At 51.0% G+C, this 22969-nt stretch overlaps 1 protein-coding gene across 1 annotated transcript in view; it reads left to right on the plus strand.

Moving 5' to 3' along the window:
• The first annotated feature begins 319 nt into the window (after window positions 1-319).
• Window positions 320-22969, plus strand: part of LOC138674933 (solute carrier organic anion transporter family member 1A2-like) — an 86543-nt gene continuing 63893 nt past the window's right edge. Inside the window, exons 1-2 of the mRNA XM_069762770.1 lie at window positions 320-1010; window positions 8721-8805. Coding sequence (XP_069618871.1) covers window positions 8749-8805 — 57 coding nt within the window. The 5' untranslated portion in view covers window positions 320-1010; window positions 8721-8748. The remainder of the gene's footprint in view (window positions 1011-8720; window positions 8806-22969) is intronic.

Below are 22969 nucleotides of genomic sequence, written 5' to 3' on the forward strand. Positions count from 1 at the left end.
CAAATATGTCAGATCACGCACGGCCGTCCTCGGGCAGAAAATACTTGTATCTGTGGCAGCATTTCATGTCATGGGAAATGGACGTTCAGCAAACTTTCCATAAGATGATAATACAGGAGAATACGGGAAACTCGACAGAATTCTGCCTCCTGATCTCGTCAATCTCTCCCAGAACCATCCGGACTCACTGAGGGCTCAGATTACACCTCCTATTATAATCTCTGAAGGAGGGTGGAGGATCGAGCAGAAGAGGAAGAAGCAAAGAAAGACACAGAAAAACCGCGCTGAGTAGTGATGAGCGAGTCTACTGGTTGCTCGGGTTTTCCCCAGCACGCTCAGGTGGTGTCCGAGTATTTATGACTGCTCAGAGATTTAGTTTTCATCACAGCAGCTGAATGATTTACAGCTACTAGCCTGCTTGATTGCATGTGGGGATTACCTAGCAACCAGTGTTGACCTTTAATCTCCCCGGGTGCTGGAATCACATCTACACTGCTCAATACTGCAGGGTATTGTGCTCCGTCCATGCAGCACACGAGAGACATCAGAGCTCCACGTCTCCTGCCACCAGCTCAGAGGGAATTGCACATCAAAAGACCAGGTCTGCAGAGGACAAGTGTGGAGAATGATGCAGGATGAAGAAGAAGATGCCAGGAGAAGGCTGAGCCCTCATGTCCACAGGGCAGATTATTTTGGAAAGTTACTTGAAAGCACAGTTCCCCTTAAGGGGTTAATGTCAGAACACAGCGAACATCATTGCTGCTGACAACCATTCTGTGTACACTGTGAGAGGTTGTCAGCTCCGCCCCGGTGATGACATCACTCCTATCATGTCCCGCTCGCTCTGGGTCGCGCTCGCTCTGGATCGCACTCGCTCAGGGTCGCGCTTGTTTCCTGCCCTTTATCTATAGTAAATACTTACATTTTTCAGTTAATTATAAAAAGCCGGTCAAGGTCCAGATCTGATCTGTCCGTGTCTTGCAGTCACGCGGCCTCCGACTCGCTGCACGGTGAGTAGATCTCAATAATCCGGGGATTCTGGGGGGTTTACGGGCTGATTACAGCGCAAGGATGAGGGGTCCCGTCCCCAATAATGAGAGGACCACGGGCGACAAGGGAAAATGGGGGGAAGAGAGCGGCGCCATATCCACCGGGACTGCAATACCTCCCATCCTCCCCAGGGTCACACAGTGTATCACTACTCCCATCATCCCTGACCCCGGAGCTCACAATCTAATCTCCTATCACACAGTGTATCACTACTCCCATCATCCCTGACCCCGGAGCTCACAATCTAATCTCCTATCACACAATGTATGACTACTCCCATCATCCCCGACCCCAGAGCTCACAATCTAATCTCCTATCACACAGTGTATCACTACTCCCATCATCCCCGACCCCGGAGCTCACAATCTAATCTCCTATCACACAGTGTATCACTACTCCCATCATCCCTGACCCCGGAGCTCACAATCTAATCTCCTATCACACAGTGTATCACTACTCCCATCATCCCTGACCCCAGAGCTCACAATCTAATCTATCACACAATGTATCACTACTCCCATCATCCCTGACCCCGGAGCTCACAATCTAATCTATCACACAGTGTATCACTACTCCCATCATCCCTGACCCCGGAGCTCACAATCTAATCTCCTATCACACAGTGTATCACTACTCCCATCATCCCTGACCCCGGAGCTCACAATCTAATCTCCTATCACACAGTGTATCACTACTCCCATCATCCCTGACCCCAGAGCTCACAATCTAATCTCCTATCACACAATGTATCACTACTCCCATCATCCCTGACCCCAGAGCTCACAATCTAATCTCCTATCACACAGTGTATCACTACTCCCATCATCCCTGACCCCGGAGCTCACAATCTATTCTCCTATCACACAGTGTATCACTACTCCCATCATCCCTGACCCCGGAGCTCACAATCTAATCTCCTATCACACAGTGTATCACTACTCCCATCATCCCTGACCCCAGAGCTCACAATCTAATCTATCACACAGTGTATCACTACTCCCATCATCCCTGACCCCGGAGCTCACAATCTAATCTCCTATCACACAATGTATCACTACTCCCATCATCCCCGACCCCGGAGCTCACACTCTAATCTCCTATCACACAATGTATTATTATTATTATTATTTATTTATATAGCACCATTGATTCCATGGTGCTGTACATGAGAAGGGGTTACATACAAATTACAGATATCACTTACAGTAAACTAACAATCACAGACTGATACAGAGGGGCGAGGACCCTGCCCTTGCGGGCTTACATTCTACAGGATGGTGGGGAAGGAGACAGTAGGTTGAGGGTTGCAGCAGCTCCGGTGTTGGTGAGGCGGTAGCTCCGGTGTTGGTGAGGCGGTAGCTCCGGTGTTGGTGAGGCGGTAGCTCCGGTGTTGGTAAGGCGGTAGCTCCGGTGTTGGTGAGGCGGTAGCTCCGGTAGTGGTGAGGCGGTAGCTCCGGTGTTGGGGAGGCGGTAGCTCCGGTGTTGGTGAGGCGGTAGCTCCGGTGTTGGTGAGGCGGTAGCTCCGGTAGTGGTGAGGCGGTAGCTCCGGTGTTCGTGAGGCGGTAGCTCTGCTGGTGGAGAGGCGGTAGCTCCGGTGTTGGTGAGGCGGTAGCTCCGGTGTTGGTGAGGCGGTAGCTCTGCTGATGGGGAGGCGGTAGCTCTGGTGTTGGTGAGGCAATAGCTCCGGTGTTGGTGAGGCGGTAGCTCCGGTGTTGGTGAGGCGGTAGCTCCGGTGTTGGGGAGGTGGTAGCTCCGGTGTTGGTGAGGCGGTAGCTCCGGTAGTGGTGAGGCGGTAGCTCCGGTGTTCGTGAAGCGGTAGCTCTGCTGGTGGAGAGGCGGTAGCTCTGGTGTTGGTGAGGCGGTAGCTCCGGTGTTGGTGAGGCGGTAGCTCTGGTGTTGGTGAGGCGGTAGCTCCGGTGTTGGGGAGGCGGTAGCTCCGGTGTTGGTGAGGCGGTAGCTCCGGTGTTGGTGAGGCGGTAGCTCCGGTGTTGGTGAGGCGGTAGCTCCGGTGTTGGTAAGGCGGTAGCTCCGGTGTTGGTGAGGCGGTAGCTCCGGTAGTGGTGAGGCGGTAGCTCCGGTGTTGGGGAGGCGGTAGCTCCGGTGTTGGTGAGGCGGTAGCTCTGCTGGTGGAGAGGCGGTAGCTCCGGTGTTGGTGAGGCGGTAGCTCCGGTGTTGGTGAGGCGGTAGCTCCGGTAGTGGTGAGGCGGTAGCTCCGGTGTTCGTGAGGCGGTAGCTCTGCTGGTGGAGAGGCGGTAGCTCCGGTGTTGGTGAGGCGGTAGCTCCGGTGTTGGTGAGGCGGTAGCTCTGCTGATGGGGAGGCGGTAGCTCTGGTGTTGGTGAGGCAATAGCTCCGGTGTTGGTGAGGCGGTAGCTCCGGTGTTGGTGAGGCGGTAGCTCCGGTGTTGGGGAGGTGGTAGCTCCGGTGTTGGTGAGGCGGTAGCTCCGGTAGTGGTGAGGCGGTAGCTCCGGTGTTCGTGAAGCGGTAGCTCTGCTGGTGGAGAGGCGGTAGCTCTGGTGTTGGTGAGGCGGTAGCTCCGGTGTTGGTGAGGCGGTAGCTCTGGTGTTGGTGAGGCGGTAGCTCCGGTGTTGGGGAGGCGGTAGCTCCGGTGTTGGTGAGGCGGTAGCTCCGGTGTTGGTGAGGCGGTAGCTCTGGTGTTGGTGAGACGGTAGCTCCGGTGTTGGTGAGGCGGTAGCTCTGGTGTTGGTGAGGCGGTAGCTCCGGTGTTGGTGAGGCGGTAGCTCCGGTGTTGGTGAGGCGGTAGCTCCGGTGTTGGTGAGGCGGTAGCTCCGGTAGTGGTGAGGCGGTAGCTCCGGTGTTGGTGAGGCGGTAGCTCCGGTGTTGGTGAGGCGGTAACTCCGGTGTTGGTGAGGCGGTAGCTTCGGTAGTGGTGAGGAGGCAGCGGGGTCAGTGCAGGCTGTAGGCTTTCCTGAAGAGATGGGTTTTCAGGTTCCGTCTGAAGGATCCGAATGTGGTTGATAGTCGGACGTGTTGGGGCAAAGAATTCCAGAGGATGGGGGATATTCTGGAGAAGTCTTGGAGGCGGTTGGGTGAGGAGCGGATAAGTGCGGAGGAGAGAAGGAGGTCTTGGGAGGACCGGAGATCACGTGAGGGAAGATATCGAGAGATTAGTTCAGAGATATATGGAGGAGACAGGTTGTGGATGGCTTTGTAGATCAGTATTAGTAATTTAAACTGGATACGCTGAGGGAATGGGAGCCAGTGAAGAGATTTGCAGAGGGGGGAAGCGGAGGAGTAGCGAGGAGAGAGATAAATTAGTCAGGCAGCAGAGTTAAGAATGGACTGGAGAGGTGCAAGGGTGTTAGCAGGGAGGCCACAGAGGAGGATGTTGCAGTACTTGAGGCGGGAGATGATGAGGGCATGCACAAGCATTTTAGTAGATTGACGGTTGAGAAAAGGACGGATTCTGGAGATATTTTTGAGCTGGAGGTGACAGGAGGTGGAAAGTGTTGGTGAGGCGGTAGCTCCGGTGTTGGTGAGGCGGTAGCTCCGGTAGTGGTGAGGCGGTAGCTCCGGTGTTCGTGAAGCGGTAGCTCTGCTGGTGGAGAGGCGGTAGCTCTGGTGTTGGTGAGGCGGTAGCTCCGGTGTTGGTGAGGCGGTAGCTCTGGTGTTGGTGAGGCGGTAGCTCCGGTGTTGGGGAGGCGGTAGCTCCGGTGTTGGTGAGGCGGTAGCTCCGGTGTTGGTGAGGCGGTAGCTCTGGTGTTGGTGAGACGGTAGCTCCGGTGTTGGTGAGGCGGTAGCTCTGGTGTTGGTGAGGCGGTAGCTCCGGTGTTGGTGAGGCGGTAGCTCCGGTAGTGGTGAGGCGGTAGCTCCGGTGGTGGTGAGGCGGTAGCTCCGGTGGTGGTGAGGCGGTAGCTCCGGTGTTGGTGAGGCGGTAGCTCCGGTGTTGGTGAGGCGGTAACTCCGGTGTTGGTGAGGCGGTAGCTTCGGTAGTGGTGAGGAGGCAGCGGGGTCAGTGCAGGCTGTAGGCTTTTCTGAAGAGATGGGTTTTCAGGTTCCGTCTGAAGGATCCGAATGTGGTTGATAGTCGGACGTGTTGGGGCAAAGAATTCCAGAGGATGGGGGATATTCTGGAGAAGTCTTGGAGGCGGTTGGGTGAGGAGCGGATAAGTGTGGAGGAGAGAAGGAGGTCTTGGGAGGACCGGAGGTCACGTGAGGGAAGATATCGGGAGATTAGTTCAGAGATATATGGAGGAGACAGGTTGTGGATGGCTTTGTAGATCAGTATTAGTAATTTAAACTGGATACGCTGAGGGAATGGGAGCCAGTGAAGAGATTTGCAGAGGGGGGAAGCGGAGGAGTAGCGAGGAGAGAGATAAATTAGTCAGGCAGCAGAGTTAAGAATGGACTGGAGAGGTGCAAGGGTGTTAGCAGGGAGGCCACAGAGGAGGATGTTGCAGTACTTGAGGCGGGAGATGATGAGGGCATGCACAAGCATTTTAGTAGATTGACGGTTGAGAAAAGGACGGATTCTGGAGATATTTTTGAGCTGGAGGTGACAGGAGGTGGAAAGAGCTTGGATGTGCGGTTTGAAGGACAGGGCAGAGTCGAAGGTTACTCCGAGGCAGCGGACTTCCGGCACCAGGGAAAGCATGATGTCATTGATTGCGATAGATAGGTCAGGTAAGCAAGATCTATGGGATGGAGGAAAGATGATGAGTTCAGATTTGTCCACATTGAGTTTGAGGAAGTGAGAGGAGAAGAAGGAGGATATGGCTAATAGACACTCTGGGATTCTGGACAGCAGAGCGGTGACGTCTGGGCCAGAGAGGTAGATCTGAGTGTCATCAGCATAGAGGTGTTACTGGAATCCATGGGACTTTATGAGTTGTCCCAAGCCAAGTGTATAGATTGAGAAGAGTAGGGGTCCTAGAATAGAGCCTTGGGGGACTCCAACAGAGAGAGAGGGTGGGATGAGGAGGTAGTGTGGGAGTGGGAGACGCTGAATGTGCGATTGGAAAGGTACGGGGAGATCCAGGATAGGGCGAGGTCTTTGATGCCAAAGGAGAAGAGGATCTGTAGTAAGAGGCAGTGGTCAACTGTGTCAAAAGCAGAGGACAGGTCTAGAAGGAGGAGTATAGAGAATTGTCCGTTAGCTTTGGCGGTAAGTAGGTCGTTAGTGATTTTGGTCAGGGCAGTCTCAGTTGAGTGATGGGGGCGGAAACCAGATTGTAGATTGTTGAACAACAAGTTAGATAAGAGGTGGGAGGAGAGTTCAGAGTGGACGTGCTGCTCCAGGAGTTTGGAAGCAAATGGGAGCAGCGATATTGGGCGATAACTGGACATAGCAGTTGGATCGAGGGTTGGCTTTTTAAGGATAGGCGTGATTGTGGCTTGTTTGAATGCAGAAGGGAAGGTGCCAGAAGTTAGTGATAGGTTGAAGAGGTGGGTTAGGGATGGGATAAGTGTGGTGGTGAGGTTCGGGAGGAGGTGGGATGGGATGGGGTCGAGCGCACAGGTGGTGAGGTGCGATTTGGAGAGGAGACAATTAAGCCCCCTTCTGTGATGTTGGATAGGGAGGTTATGGGGTTTGGGCATTGGTCTGGTATACAAAGGGGTTCTGGTGGTTGAACAATGAAGTCTTGCCTTGTCTGGCCGATCTTATTTTTAAAGTGTGTGGCAACGTTCTCAGCAGAGAGGAGGGAGGTTGGAGGAGGCAGTTAAATGTTTTGAATAACTGTTTTGGGTTGTGGGATAGGGAAGATACGAGGGTTGTGAAGTCGCCTGTTTAGCAGAGGTAAGTGCAAATTTAAAAGTGAGTGTTGCCTGTTTGAATGCAGTGAAGTCATCTTGCAGGTGTGATTTCTTCCAACACCGCTCCGCAACCCTGGACACTTGCCGGAGCTTTTTAGTGGTGTTATTGTGCCAAGGTTGTCTATTGATATGTCGCACTCTGCCATGGACGAGAGGGGCAACCGTTTCAATAGTTGATGTGAGACTGGCATTGTAGAAAGCAGCGGCACTGTCTGTGTCATGGAGTGAGGATATGGCTGCCAGTGGTAGGATAGAGTCAGAGAGTGTGTGGGTGTCTAGGTGTGCGAGGTTCCTGCGGGGGTGCGCATTTTGCTGGACATGGGTGACAGGTGAGGAGGACAGGGATGAGAAGGTGAGCAGATGGTGGTCGGATAGAGGGAGAGGTGGTGAAGTTAGATAGAGAGCAGAGACGGGTGAAGACCAGGTCTAGTGTATGTCCGTCTATGTGGGTGGCTACGGAGGACCACTGAGTAAGTCCAAAGGATGAGGTAAGGGACATAAGTTTGGAGGCTGTTGACTGAACAGTATCAATGGGGATGTTGAAGTCACCCATGATGATGGTGGGAATGTCAGCAGAGAGAAAGTGAAGAAGCCAGGTGGAGAATTGGTCAATAAAGGCATTGAGGTCGGTATATGACGGCCACTTGGAGGTTGGAGGGAGAGTAGATGCGGACAGAATGGACTTCAAAAGAGGGGAGGATAAGGGAGGGATTGGATTAAAGTTGCAGTTAGGAGAAAGGAGAAGACCCACTCCTCCACCATGTTTGTTGCCGGGTCGAGGTGGTGTGGAGAAGTGGAGGCCTCCGTAACACAGCGCAGCAGGGGAGGCGGTGTCAGAGGGTGTCAGCCATGTTTTTGTGAGGCCAAGGAAGGCAAGATTGCGAGAGAGAAAAAGGTTGTGAATCACGTGAAGCTTATTGCAGATTGAGCGGGCATTCCAGAGTGCTCCAGAGAGAGGAAGCAGGGGGTGGGCGTCAGGGGTACGGGTTTTATGTTTGAAAGATTGCGGTAGTTCATATTAGATACGGAGCGATAGGAGGGGGTAGTAGTGGGAGGTATGAGCAGTGGGGGTCCCAGGTTGGTAGATATGTCTCCAGCAGTGAGGGGAAGCAGAGAAAGGGAGAGCAGGTGGGAGAAAGAGAGTGGCCAACTTATTTTATGTTTTCTTAGGACAGATCTGAGGTTGAGGAGCAGGTCAGCAGAGGAGGACAGGTGGGGAGGTAAGAGGGAAGGGGAGATGATTATTAGGTTAGAGAGTGCTGGGGTTTGTGATAGCGAAGAAGGAGAGAGAGGATTAGTGGAGCAATCACTGCAAGGGCATAGGTAAACATGGTGAAGGAGTAAAGGTACCATCACACTGAACGATATCGCTAGCGATCCGTGACGTTGCAGCGTCCTGGATAGCGATATCGTTCAGTTTGACACGCAGCAGCGATCAGGCCCCTGCTGTGCCATAGTTGGTCACTGCAGAAAGTCCAGTACTTTATTTCGTCGCTGGACTCCCTGCTGACATCGCTGAATCGGCGTGTGTGACGCAGATTCAGCGATGTCTTTGCTGGTAACCAGGGTAAACATCGGGTTACTAAGCGCAGGGCCGCGCTTAGTAACCCGATGTTTACCCTGATTACCAGCGTAAAAGTAAAAAAAAAACAAACACTACATACTTACCTTCCACTGTCTGTCCCTCGGCGCGCTGCTTCTCTGCCCTGTGTAAGCACAGCGGCCGGAAAGCAGAGCGGTGACGTCCCATCATCCCTGACCCCGGAGCTCACAATCTAATCTCCTATCACACAGTGTATCACTACTCCCATCATCCCCGACCCCAGGTGCCCCTCTCCGGCCCCCATCTGCCTCTATCCGTTCTGCTGCATTTAATCTGAATATTTTCTGCTATCAGATCCTGCCGTCCGTTCGCAGCATTGAACATGGCACCAAATGCAACTCGAACTGCACGGAAGGCGAATCACGGGACCAGGCTGAAGGTGAGAACCTATGATCCTAGATATGATGACAACCAGCCTGTATACAGGTGTGAGGTTGTCGGCCCCACCCCCACTGATGACAACACTGATATAAAATCTGACAACCAGTCTGTGTACAGGTGTGAGGTTGTCGGCCACACCCCCGCTGATGACATCACTGACATAATATCTGACAACCAGTCTGTGTACAGGTGTGAGGCTGTCGGCCCCACCCCCACTGATGACATCACTGACATAATATCTGACAACCAGTCTGTGTAGAGGTGTGAGGTTGTCGGCCCCACCCCCACTGATGACATCACTGATATAATATCTGACAACCAGTCTGTGTACAGGTGTGAGGTTGTCGGCCCCACCCCCACTGATGACATCACTGACATAATATCTGACAACCAGTCTGTGTAGAGGTGTGAGGTTGTCGGCCCCACCCCCACTGATGACATCACTGACATAATATCTGACAACCAGTCTGTGTACAGGTGTGAGGTTGTCGGCCCCACCCCCACTGATGACATCACTGATATACTGTCTGACAACATGCCTGTGTACACTTTGTTAGTGGTTGTCAGCCATGTCCCCGCTGATGACATCATTGATACAATATCTGACAACCAGTCTGTGTACAGGTGTGAGGTTGTCGGCCCCACCCCCACTGATGACATCACTGATATAATATCTGACAACCAGCCTGTATACGGGTGTGAGGCTGTCGGTCCACCCGAACTGATGACATCACTGATATAATATCTAACAACCAGTCTGTGTACAGGTGTGAGGCTGTCGGCCCCACCCCCACTGATGACATCACTGATATAATATCTGACAACCAGCCTGTATACAGATGTGAGGCTGTCGGCCCCACCCCCACTGATGACATCACTGATATAATATTTAACATAGTAACATAGTAACATAGTTAGTAAGGCCGAAAAAAGACATTTGTCCATCCAGTTCAGCCTATATTCCATCATAATAAATCCCCAGATCTACGTCCTTCTACAGAACCTAATTGTATGATACAATATCTGACAACCAGTCTGTGTACAGGTGTGAGGTTGTCGGCCCCACCCGCACTGATGACATCACTGATATAATATCTGACAACCAGTCTGTCTACAGGTGTGAGGTTGTCGGCCGCACCCCCACTGATGACATCACTGATATAATATCTGACAACCAGCCTGTATACAGGTGTGAGGCTGTCGGCCCCACCCCCACTGATGACATCACTGATATAATATCTGACAACCAGTCTGTGTACAGGTGTGAGGTTGTCGGCCCCACCCCCACTGATGACCTCACTGATATAATATCTGACAACCAGCCTGTATACAGGTGTGAGGCTGTCAGCCCCACCCCCACTGATGACCTCACTGATATAATATCTGACAACCAGTCTGTGTACAGGTGTGAGGCTGTCAGCCCCACCCCCACTGATGACATCACTGATATAATATCTGACAAGCAGTCTGTGTACAGGTGTGAGGCTGTCGGCCCCACCCCCACTGATGACATCACTGATATAATATCTGACAACCATTCTGTGTACAGGTGTGAGGCTGTCAGCCCCACCCCCACTGATGACATCACTGATATAATATCTGACAACCAGTCTGTGTACAGGTGTGAGGCTGTCAGCCCCACCCCCACTGATGACATCACTGATATAATATCTGACAACCAGTCAGTGTACAGGTGTGAGGTTGTCGGCCCCACCCCCACTGATGACATCACTGACATAATATCTGACAACCAGTCTGTGTAGAGGTGTGAGGTTGTCGGCCCCACCCCCACTGATGACATCACTGACATAATATCTGACAACCAGTCTGTGTACAGGTGTGAGGTTGTCGGCCCCACCCCCACTGATGACATCACTGATATACTGTCTGACAACATGCCTGTGTACACTTTGTTAGTGGTTGTCAGCCATGTCCCCGCTGATGACATCATTGATACAATATCTGACAACCAGTCTGTGTACAGGTGTGAGGTTGTCGGCCCCACCCCCACTGATGACATCACTGATATAATATCTGACAACCAGCCTGTATACGGGTGTGAGGCTGTCGGTCCACCCGAACTGATGACATCACTGATATAATATCTAACAACCAGTCTGTGTACAGGTGTGAGGCTGTCGGCCCCACCCCCACTGATGACATCACTGATATAATATCTGACAACCAGCCTGTATACAGATGTGAGGCTGTCGGCCCCACCCCCACTGATGACATCACTGATATAATATTTAACATAGTAACATAGTAACATAGTTAGTAAGGCCGAAAAAAGACATTTGTCCATCCAGTTCAGCCTATATTCCATCATAATAAATCCCCAGATCTACGTCCTTCTACAGAACCTAATTGTATGATACAATATCTGACAACCAGTCTGTGTACAGGTGTGAGGTTGTCGGCCCCACCCGCACTGATGACATCACTGATATAATATCTGACAACCAGTCTGTCTACAGGTGTGAGGTTGTCGGCCGCACCCCCACTGATGACATCACTGATATAATATCTGACAACCAGCCTGTATACAGGTGTGAGGCTGTCGGCCCCACCCCCACTGATGACATCACTGATATAATATCTGACAACCAGTCTGTGTACAGGTGTGAGGTTGTCGGCCCCACCCCCACTGATGACCTCACTGATATAATATCTGACAACCAGCCTGTATACAGGTGTGAGGCTGTCAGCCCCACCCCCACTGATGACCTCACTGATATAATATCTGACAACCAGTCTGTGTACAGGTGTGAGGCTGTCAGCCCCACCCCCACTGATGACATCACTGATATAATATCTGACAAGCAGTCTGTGTACAGGTGTGAGGCTGTCGGCCCCACCCCCACTGATGACATCACTGATATAATATCTGACAACCATTCTGTGTACAGGTGTGAGGCTGTCAGCCCCACCCCCACTGATGACATCACTGATATAATATCTGACAACCAGTCTGTGTACAGGTGTGAGGCTGTCAGCCCCACCCCCACTGATGACATCACTGATATAATATCTGACAACCAGTCAGTGTACAGGTTTGAGGCTGTCGGCCCCACCCCCACTGATGACATCACTGACATAATAGCTGACAACCAGTCTGTGTACAGATGTGAGGCTGTCGGCCCCACCCCCACTGATGACATCACTGATATAACATCTGACAACCAGTCTGTGTACAGGTGTGAGGCTGTCGGCCCCACCCCCACTGATGACATCACTGATATAATATCTGACAACCAGTCTGTGTACAGGTTTGAGGCTGTCGGCCCCACCCCCACTGATGACATCACTGATATAATATCTGACAACCAGCCTGTATACAGATGAGAGGCTGTCGGCCCCACCCCCACTGATGACATCACTGATATAATATCTGACAACCAGTCTGTATACAGGTGTGAGGTTGTCGGCCGCACCCCCATTGATGACATCACTGATATAATATCTGACAACCAGTCTGTGTATATGTTTGAGGCTGTCGGCCCCACCCCCACTGATGACATCACTGATATAATATCTGACAACCAGCCTGTATACAGATGTGAGGTTGTCGGCCGCACCCCCACTGATGACATCACTGATATAATATCTGACAACCAGTCTGTGTACAGGTGTGAGGCTGTTGGCCCCACCCCCACTGATGACATCACTGATATAATATCTGACAACCAGCCTGTATACAGATGTGAGGCTGTCGGCCCCACCCCCACTGATGACATCACTGATATAATATCTGACAACCAGTCTGTGTACAGGTTTGAGGCTGTCGGCCCCACCCCCACTGATGACATCACTGACATAATATCTGACAACCAGTCTGTGTACAGATGTGAGGCTGTCGGCCCCACCCCCACTGATGACATCACTGATATAATATCTGACAACCAGTCTGTGTACAGGTGTGAGGCTGTCGGCCCCACCCCCACTGATGACATCACTGATATAATATCTGACAACCAGTCTGTGTACAGGTGTGAGGCTGTCGGCCCCACCCCCACTGATGACATCACTGATATAATATCTGACAACCAGTCTGTGTACAGGTGTGAGGCTGTCGGCCCCACCCCCACTGATGACATCACTGATATAATATCTGACAACCAGTCTGTATACAGGTGTGAGGCTGTCAGCCCCACCCCCACTGATGACATCACTGATATAATATCTGACAACCAGTCTGTGCACAGGTGTGAGGTTGTCGGCCCCACCCCCACTGATGACATCACTGATATAATATCTGACAACCAGTCTGTGTACAGGTTTGAGGCTGTCGGCCCCACCCCCACTGATGACATCACTGACATAATATCTGACAACCAGTCTGTGTACAGGTGTGAGGCTGTCGGCCCCACCCCCACTGATGACATCACTGATATAATATCTGACAACCAGTCTGTGTACAGGTGTGAGGCTGTCGGCCCCACCCCCACTGATGACATCACTGACATAATATCTGACAACCAGTCTGTGTACAGGTGTGAGGTTGTCGGCCCTGCCCCCCACTGATGACATCACTGATATAATATCTGACAACCAGTCTGTGTACAGGTGTGAGGCTGTCAGCCCCACCCCCACTGATGACATCACTGATATAATATCTGACAACCACCCTGTATACAGGTGTGAGGTTGTCGGCCCCACCCCCACTGATGACCTCACTGATATAATATCTGACAACCAGTCTGTGTATAGGTGTGAGGTTGTCGGCCCCACCCCCACTGATGACCTCACTGATATAATATCTGACAACCAGTCTGTGTATAGGTGTGAGGTTGTCAGCCCCACCCCCACTGATGACATCACTGATATAATATCTGACAACCAGTCTGTGTACAGATGTGAGGCTGTCAGCCTCAGCCCCACTGATGACCTCAATGATATAATATCTGACAACCAGTCTGTGTACGGGTGTGAGGTTGTCGGCCGCACCCCCACTGATAACATCACTGATATAATATCTGACAACCAGCCTGTGTGCAGGTGTGAGGTTGTCGGCCCCACCCCCACTGATGACATCACTGATATAATATCTGACAACCAGCCTGTATGCAGATGTGAGGCTGTCAGCCCCACCCCCACTGATGACATCACTGATATAATATCTGACAACCGGTCTGTGTACGGGTGGGAGGTTGTCGGCCGCACCCCCACTGATGACCTCACTGATATAACATCTGACAACCAGTCTGTGTACAGGTGTGAGGTTGTCGGCCGCACCCCCACTGATAACATCACTGATATAATATCTGACAACCAGCCTGTATACAGGTGTGAGGTTGTCGGCCCCACCCCCACTGATGACATCACTGATATAATATCTGACAACCAGCCTGTATGCAGATGTGAGGCTGTCAGCCCCACCCCCACTGATGACATCACTGATATAATATCTGACAACCGGTTTGTGTACGGGTGTGAGGTTGTCGGCCGCACCACAACTGATGACATCACTGATATAATATCTGACAACCAGTCTGTGTACAGGTGTGAGGCTGTCGGCCCCACCCCCACTGATGACATCACTGATATAATATCTGACAACCAGTCTGTGTACAGGTTTGAGGCTGTCGGCCCCACCCCCACTGATGACATCACTGACATAATATCTGACAACCAGTCTGTGTACAGATGTGAGGCTGTCGGCCCCACCCCCACTGATGACATCACTGACATAATATCTGACAACCAGTCTGTATGCAGATGTGAGGCTGTCAGCCCCACCCCCACTGATGACATCACTGATATAATATCTGACAACCGGTTTGTGTACGGGTGTGAGGTTGTCGGCCGCACCCCCACTGATGACATCACTGATATAACATCTGACAACCAGTCTGTGTACAGGTTTGAGGCTGTCGGCCCCACCCCCACTGATGACATCACTGATATAACATCTGACAACCAGTCTGTGTACAGGTGTGAGGCTGTCGGCCCCACCCCCACTGATGACCTCACTGATATAATATCTGACAACCGGTTTGTGTACGGGTGTGAGGCTGTCGGCCCCACCCCCACTGATGACATCACTGATATAATATCTGACAACCAGCCTGTATACAGATGAGAGGCTGTCGGCCCCACCCCCACTGATGACATCACTGATATAATATCTGACAACCAGTCTGTATACAGGTGTGAGGTTGTCGGCCGCACCCCCACTGATGACATCACTGATATAATATCTGACAACCAGTCTGTGTATATGTTTGAGGCTGTCGGCCCCACCCCCACTGATGACATCACTGATATAATATCTAACAACCAGCCTGTATACAGATGTGAGGTTGTCGGCCGCACCCCCACTGATGACATCACTGATATAATATCTGACAACCAGTCTGTGTACAGGTGTGAGGCTGTTGGCCCCACCCCCACTGATGACATCACTGATATAATATCTGACAACCAGTCTGTGTACAGGTGTGAGGCTGTCGGCCCCACCCCCACTGATGACATCACTGATATAATATCTGACAACCAGTCTGTGTACAGGTGTGAGGCTGTCGGCCCCACCCCCACTGATGACATCACTGATATAATATCTGACAACCAGCCTGTATACAGATGTGAGGTTGTCGGCCGCACCCCCACTGATGACATCACTGATATAATATCTGACAACCAGTCTGTGTACAGGTGTGAGGCTGTTGGCCCCACCCCCACTGATGACATCACTGATATAATATCTGACAACCAGTCTGTGTACAGGTGTGAGGCTGTCGGCCCCACCCCCACTGATGACATCACTGATATAATATCTGACAACCAGCTTGTATACAGATGTGAGGTTGTCGGCCGCACCCCCACTGATGACATCACTGATATAATATCTGACAACCAGTCTGTGTACAGGTGTGAGGCTGTCGGCCCCACCCCCACTGATGACATCACTGATATAATATCTGACAACCAGTCTGTGTACAGGTGTGAGGCTGTCGGCCCCACCCCCACTGATGACATCACTGATATAATATCTGACAACCAGCCTGTATACAGGTGTGAGGCTGTCGGCCCCACCCCCACTGATGACATCACTGATATAATATCTGACAACCAGTCTGTGTACAGGTGTGAGGTTGTCGGCCCCACCCCCACTGATGACATCACTGATATAATATCTGACAACCAGTCTGTGTACAGGTTTGAGGCTGTCGGCCCCACCCCCACTGATGACATCACTGACATAATATCTGACAATTAGTCTGTGTACAGGTGTGAGGCTGTCGGCCCCACCCCCACTGATGACATCACTGATATAATATCTGACAACCAGTCTGTGTACAGGTGTGAGGCTGTCGGCCCCACCCTCACTGATGACATCACTGACATAATATCTGACAACCAGTCTGTGTACAGGTGTGAGGTTGTCAGCCCCACCCCCACTGATGACATCACTGATATAATATCTGACAACCAGCCTGTATACAGATGTGAGGCTGTCAGCCCCACCCCCACTGATGACATCACTGATATAATATCTGACAACCAGCCTGTATACAGGTGTGAGGTTGTCGGCCCCACCCCCACTGATGACCTCACTGATATAATATCTGACAACCAGTCTGTGTATAGGTGTGAGGTTGTCGGCCCCACCCCCACTGATGACATCACTGATATAATATCTGACAACCAGCCTGTATACAGATGTGAGGCTGTCAGCCCCACCCCCACTGATGACATCACTGATATAATATCTGACAACCAGCCTGTATACAGATGTGAGGCTGTCAGCCCCACCCCCACTGATGACATCACTGATATAATATCTGACAACCAGTCTGTGTACAGGTGTGAGGCTGTCGGCCCCACCCCCACTGATGACATCACTGATATAATATCTGACAACCAGTCTGTGTACAGGTGTGAGGCTGTCGGCCCCACCCCCACTGATGACATCACTGACATAATATCTGACAATTAGTCTGTGTACAGGTGTGAGGCTGTCGGCCCCACCCCCACTGATGACATCACTGATATAATATCTGACAACCAGTCTGTGTACAGGTGTGAGGCTGTCGGCCCCACCCTCACTGATGACATCACTGATATAATATCTGACAACCAGTCTGTGTACAGGTGTGAGGCTGTCAGCCCCACCTCCACTGATGACATCACTGATATAATATCTGACAACCAGCCTGTATACAGATGTGAAGCTGTCAGCCCCACCCCCACTGATGACATCACTGATATAATATCTGACAACCAGCCTGTATACAGGTGTGAGGTTGTCGGCCCCACCCCCACTGATGACATCACTGATATAATATCTGACAACCAGTCTGTGTATAGGTGTGAGGTTGTCGGCCCCACCCCCACTGATGACATCACTGATATAATATCTGACAACCAGCCTGTATACAGATGTGAGGCTGTCAGCCCCACCCCCACTGATGACATCACTGATATAATATCTGACAACCAGCCTGTATACAGATGTGAGGCTGTCGGCCCCACCCCCACTGATAACATCACTGATATAATATCTGACAACCAGCCTGTATACAGGTGTGAGGTTGTCAGCCCCACCCCCACTGATGACATCACTGATATAATATCTGACAACCAGCCTGTGTACAGGTGTGAGGTTGTCGGCCCCACCCCCACTGATGACATCACTGATATAATATCTGACAACCAGCCTGTATACAGATGTGAGGCTGTCAGCCCCACCACAACTGATGACCTCACTGAAATAATATCTGACAACCAGTCTGTGTACAGGTGTGAGGTTGTCGGCCCCACCCCCACTGATGACATCACTGATATAATATCTGACAACCAGTCTGTGTACAGGTGTGAGGTTGTCAGCCCCACCCCCACTGATGACATCACTGATATAATATCTGACAACCAGTCTGTGTACAGGTGTGAGGTTGTCGGCCCCACCCCCACTGATGACATCACTGATATAATATCTGACAACCAGTCTGTGTACAGGTGTGAGGTTGTCGGCCCCACCCCCACTGATGACATCACTGATATAATATCTGACAACCAGTCTGTGTACAGGTGTGAGGCTGTCGGCCCCACCCCCACTGATGACATCACTGATATAATATCTGACAACCAGCCTGAATACAGATGTGTGGCTGTCAGCCCCACCCCCACTGATGACATCACTGATATAATATCTGACAACCAGCCTGTATACAGATGTGTGGCTGTCAGCCCCACCCCAACTGATGACCTCACTGATATAATATCTGACAACCAGTCTGTGTACGGGTGTGAGGTTGTCGGCCGCACCCCCACTGATGACATCACTGATATAATATCTGACAACCAGTCTGTGTACAGGTGTGAGGTTGTCAGCCCCACCCCCACTGATGACATCACTGATATAATATCTGACAACCAGCCTGTATACAGATGTGAGGCTGTCAGCCCCACCCCCACTGATGACATCACTGATATAATATCTGACAACCAGCCTGTATACAGGTGTGAGGTTGTCGGCCCCACCCCCACTGATGACCTCACTGATATAATATCTGACAACCATTCTGTGTACAGGTGTGAGGTTGTCAGCCCCACCCCATTTGATGACATCACTGATATAATATCTGACAACCAGTCTGTATACAGGCGTGAGGTTGTCGGCCCCACCCCCACTGATGACCTCACTGATATAATATCTGACAACCAGTCTGTGTACAGGTGTGAGGTTGTCAGCCCCACCCCCACTGATGACATCACTGATATAATATCTGACAACCAGTCTGTGTACAGGTGTGAGGTTGTCGGCCCCACCCCCACTGATGACATCACTGATATAATATCTGACAACCAGTCTGTGTACAGGTGTGAGGTTGTCGGCCCCACCCCCACTGATGACATCACTGATATAATATCTGACAACCAGTCTGTGTACAGGTGTGAGGCTGTCGGCCCCACCCCCACTGATGACATCACTGATATAATATCTGACAACCAGCCTGAATACAGATGTGTGGCTGTCAGCCCCACCCCAACTGATGACCTCACTGATATAATATCTGACAACCAGTCTGTGTACGGGTGTGAGGTTGTCGGCCGCACCCCCACTGATGACATCACTGATATAATATCTGACAACCAGCCTGTATACAGGTGTGAGGTTGTCGGCTCCACCCCCACTGATGACATCACTGATATAATATCTGACAACCAGCCTGTATACAGGTGTGAGGTTGTCGGCCCCACCCTCACTGATGACATCACTGACATAATATCTGACAACCAGTCTGTGTACAGGTGTGAGGTTGTCAGCCCCACCCCCACTGATGACATCACTGATATAATATCTGACAACCAGCCTGTATACAGATGTGAGGCTGTCAGCCCCACCCCCACTGATGACATCACTGATATAATATCTGACAACCAGCCTGTATACAGGTGTGAGGTTGTCGGCCCCACCCCCACTGATGACCTCACTGATATAATATCTGACAACCATTCTGTGTACAGGTGTGAGGTTGTCAGCCCCACCCCATTTGATGACATCACTGATATAATATCTGACAACCAGTCTGTATACAGGTGTGAGGTTGTCGGCCCCATCCCCACTGATGACCTCACTGATATAATATCTGACAACCAGTCTGTGTACAGGTGTGAGGTTGTCAGCCCCACCCTCACTGATGATATCACTGACATAATATCTGACAACCAGTCTGTGTACAGGTGTGAGGTTGTCAGCCCCACCCCCACTGATGACATCACTGATATAATATCTGACAACCAACCTGTATACAGGTGTGAGGTTGTCGGCCCCACCCTCACTGATGACATCACTGACATAATATCTGACAACCAGTCTGTGTACACGTGTGAGGTTGTCGGCCCCACCCCCACTGATGACATCACTGATATAATATCTGACAACCAGTCTGTGTACAGGTGTGAGGTTGTCGGCCCCACCCCCACTGATGACATCACTGATATAATATCTGACAACCAGTCTGTGTACAGGTGTGAGGTTGTCGGCCCCACCCCCACTGATGACATCACTGATATAATATCTGACAACCAGCCTGTATACAGATGTGTGGCTGTCAGCCCCACCCCAACTGATGACCTCACTCATATAATATCTGACAACCAGTCTGTGTATGGGTGTGAGGTTGTCGGCCACACCCCCACTGATGACATCACTGATATAATATCTGACAACCAGCCTGTATACAGGTGTGAGGTTGTCGGCTCCACCCCCACTGATGACATCACTGATATAATATCTGACAACCAGCCTGTATACAGGTGTGAGGTTGTCGGCCCCAGCCTCACTGATGACATCACTGATATAATATCTGACAACCAGCCTGTATACAGATGTGAGGTTGTCGGCCCCACCCCCACTCTGATGACCTCACTGATATAATATCTGACAACTAGTCTGTATACAGATGTGAGGTTGTCGGCCGCACCCCCACTGATGACATCACTGATATAATATCTGACAACCAGTCTGTGTACAGGTGTGAGGTTGTCGGCCCCACCCCCACTGATGACATCACTGATATAATATCTGACAACCAGTCTGTATACAGATGTGAGGTTGTCGGCCGCACCCCCACTGATGACATCACTGATATAATATCTGACAACCAGCCTGTATACAGGTGTGAGGTTGTCGGCCACACCCCCACTGATGACATCACTGATATAATATCTGACAACCAGTCTGTGTACAGGTGTGAGGCTGTCGGCCCCACCCCCACTGATGACATCACTGATATAATATCTGACAACCAGCCTGTATACAGGTGTGAGGTTGTCGGCCCCACCCCCACTGATGACATCACTGATATAATATCTGACAACCAGTCTGTATACAGGTGTGAGGCTGTCAGCCCCACCCTCACTGATGACATCACTGATATAATATCTGACAACCAGTCTGTGTACAGGTGTGAGGTTGTCGGCCCCACCCCCACTGATGACATCACTGATATAATATCTGACAACCAGTCTGTGTACAGGTTTGAGGCTGTCGGCCCCACCCCCACTGATGACATCACTGACATAATATCTGACAATTAGTCTGTGTACAGGTGTGAGGCTGTCGGCCCCACCCCCACTGATGACATCACTGATATAATATCTGACAACCAGTCTGTGTACAGGTGTGAGGCTGTCGGCCCCACCCTCACTGATGACATCACTGACATAATATCTGACAACCAGTCTGTGTACAGGTGTGAGGTTGTCAGCCCCACCCCCACTGATGACATCACTGATATAATATCTGACAACCAGCCTGTATACAGATGTGAGGCTGTCAGCCCCACCCCCACTGATGACATCACTGATATAATATCTGACAACCAGCCTGTGTACAGGTGTGAGGTTGTCGGCCCCACCCCCACTGATGACCTCACTGATATAATATCTGACAACCAGTCTGTGTATAGGTGTGAGGTTGTCAGCCCCACCCCCACTGATGACATCACTGATATAATATCTGACAACCAGCCTGTATACAGATGTGAGGCTGTCAGCCCCACCCCCACTGATGACATCACTGATATAATATCTGACAACCAGCCTGTATACAGATGTGAGGCTGTCAGCCCCACCCCCACTGATGACATCACTGATATAATATCTGACAACCAGCCTGTATACAGGTGTGAGGTTGTCGGCCCCACCCCCACTGATGACATCACTGATATAATATCTGACAACCAGTCTGTGTACAGGTGTGAGGCTGTCGGCCCCACCCCCACTGATGACATCACTGATATAATATGTGACAACCAGTCTGTGTACAGGTGTGAGGCTGTCAGCCCCACCCTCACTGATGACATCACTGATATAATATCTGACAACCAGTCTGTGTACAGGTGTGAGGTTGTCGGCCCCACCCCCACTGATGACATCACTGATATAATATCTGACAACCAGTCTGTGTACAGGTGTGAGGCTGTCGGCCCCACCCTCACTGATGACATCACTGACATAATATCTGACAACCAGTCTGTGTACAGGTGTGAGGTTGTCAGCCCCACCCCCACTGATGACATCACTGATATAATATCTGACAACCAGCCTGTATACAGATGTGAGGCTGTCAGCCCCACCCCCACTGATGACATCACTGATATAATATCTGACAACCAGCCTGTGTACAGGTGTGAGGTTGTCGGCCCCACCCCCACTGATGACCTCACTGATATAATATCTGACAACCAGTCTGTGTATAGGTGTGAGGTTGTCAGCCCCACCCCCACTGATGACATCACTGATATAATATCTGACAACCAGCCTGTATACAGATGTGAGGCTGTCAGCCCCACCCCCACTGATGACATCACTGATATAATATCTGACAACCAGCCTGTATACAGATGTGAGGCTGTCAGCCCCACCCCCACTGATGACATCACTGATATAATATCTGACAACCAGCCTGTATACAGGTGTGAGGTTGTCGGCCCCACCCCCACTGATGACATCACTGATATAATATCTGACAACCAGTCTGTGTACAGGTGTGAGGCTGTCGGCCCCACCCCCACTGATGACATCACTGATATAATATGTGACAACCAGTCTGTGTACAGGTGTGAGGCTGTCAGCCCCACCCTCACTGATGACATCACTGATATAATATCTGACAACCAGTCTGTGTACAGGTGTGAGGTTGTCGGCCCCACCCCCACTGATGACATCACTGATATAATATCTGACAACCAGTCTGTGTACAGGTTTGAGGCTGTCGGCCCCACCCCCACTGATGACATCACTGACATAATATCTGACAATTAGTCTGTGTACAGGTGTGAGGCTGTCGGCCCCACCCCCACTGATGACATCACTGATATAATATCTGACAACCAGTCTGTGTACAGGTGTGAGGCTGTCGGCCCCACCCTCACTGATGACATCACTGACATAATATCTGACAACCAGTCTGTGTACAGGTGTGAGGTTGTCAGCCCCACCCCCACTGATGACATCACTGATATAATATCTGACAACCAGCCTGTATACAGATGTGAGGCTGTCAGCCCCACCCCCACTGATGACATCACTGATATAATATCTGACAACCAGCCTGTATACAGGTGTGAGGTTGTCGGCCCCACCCCCACTGATGACCTCACTGATATAATATCTGACAACCAGTCTGTGTATAGGTGTGAGGTTGTCGGCCC

Source organism: Ranitomeya imitator, chromosome 4, assembly GCF_032444005.1.
Source record: "Ranitomeya imitator isolate aRanImi1 chromosome 4, aRanImi1.pri, whole genome shotgun sequence".
Classification (NCBI taxonomy): Eukaryota; Metazoa; Chordata; class Amphibia; order Anura; family Dendrobatidae; genus Ranitomeya; species Ranitomeya imitator.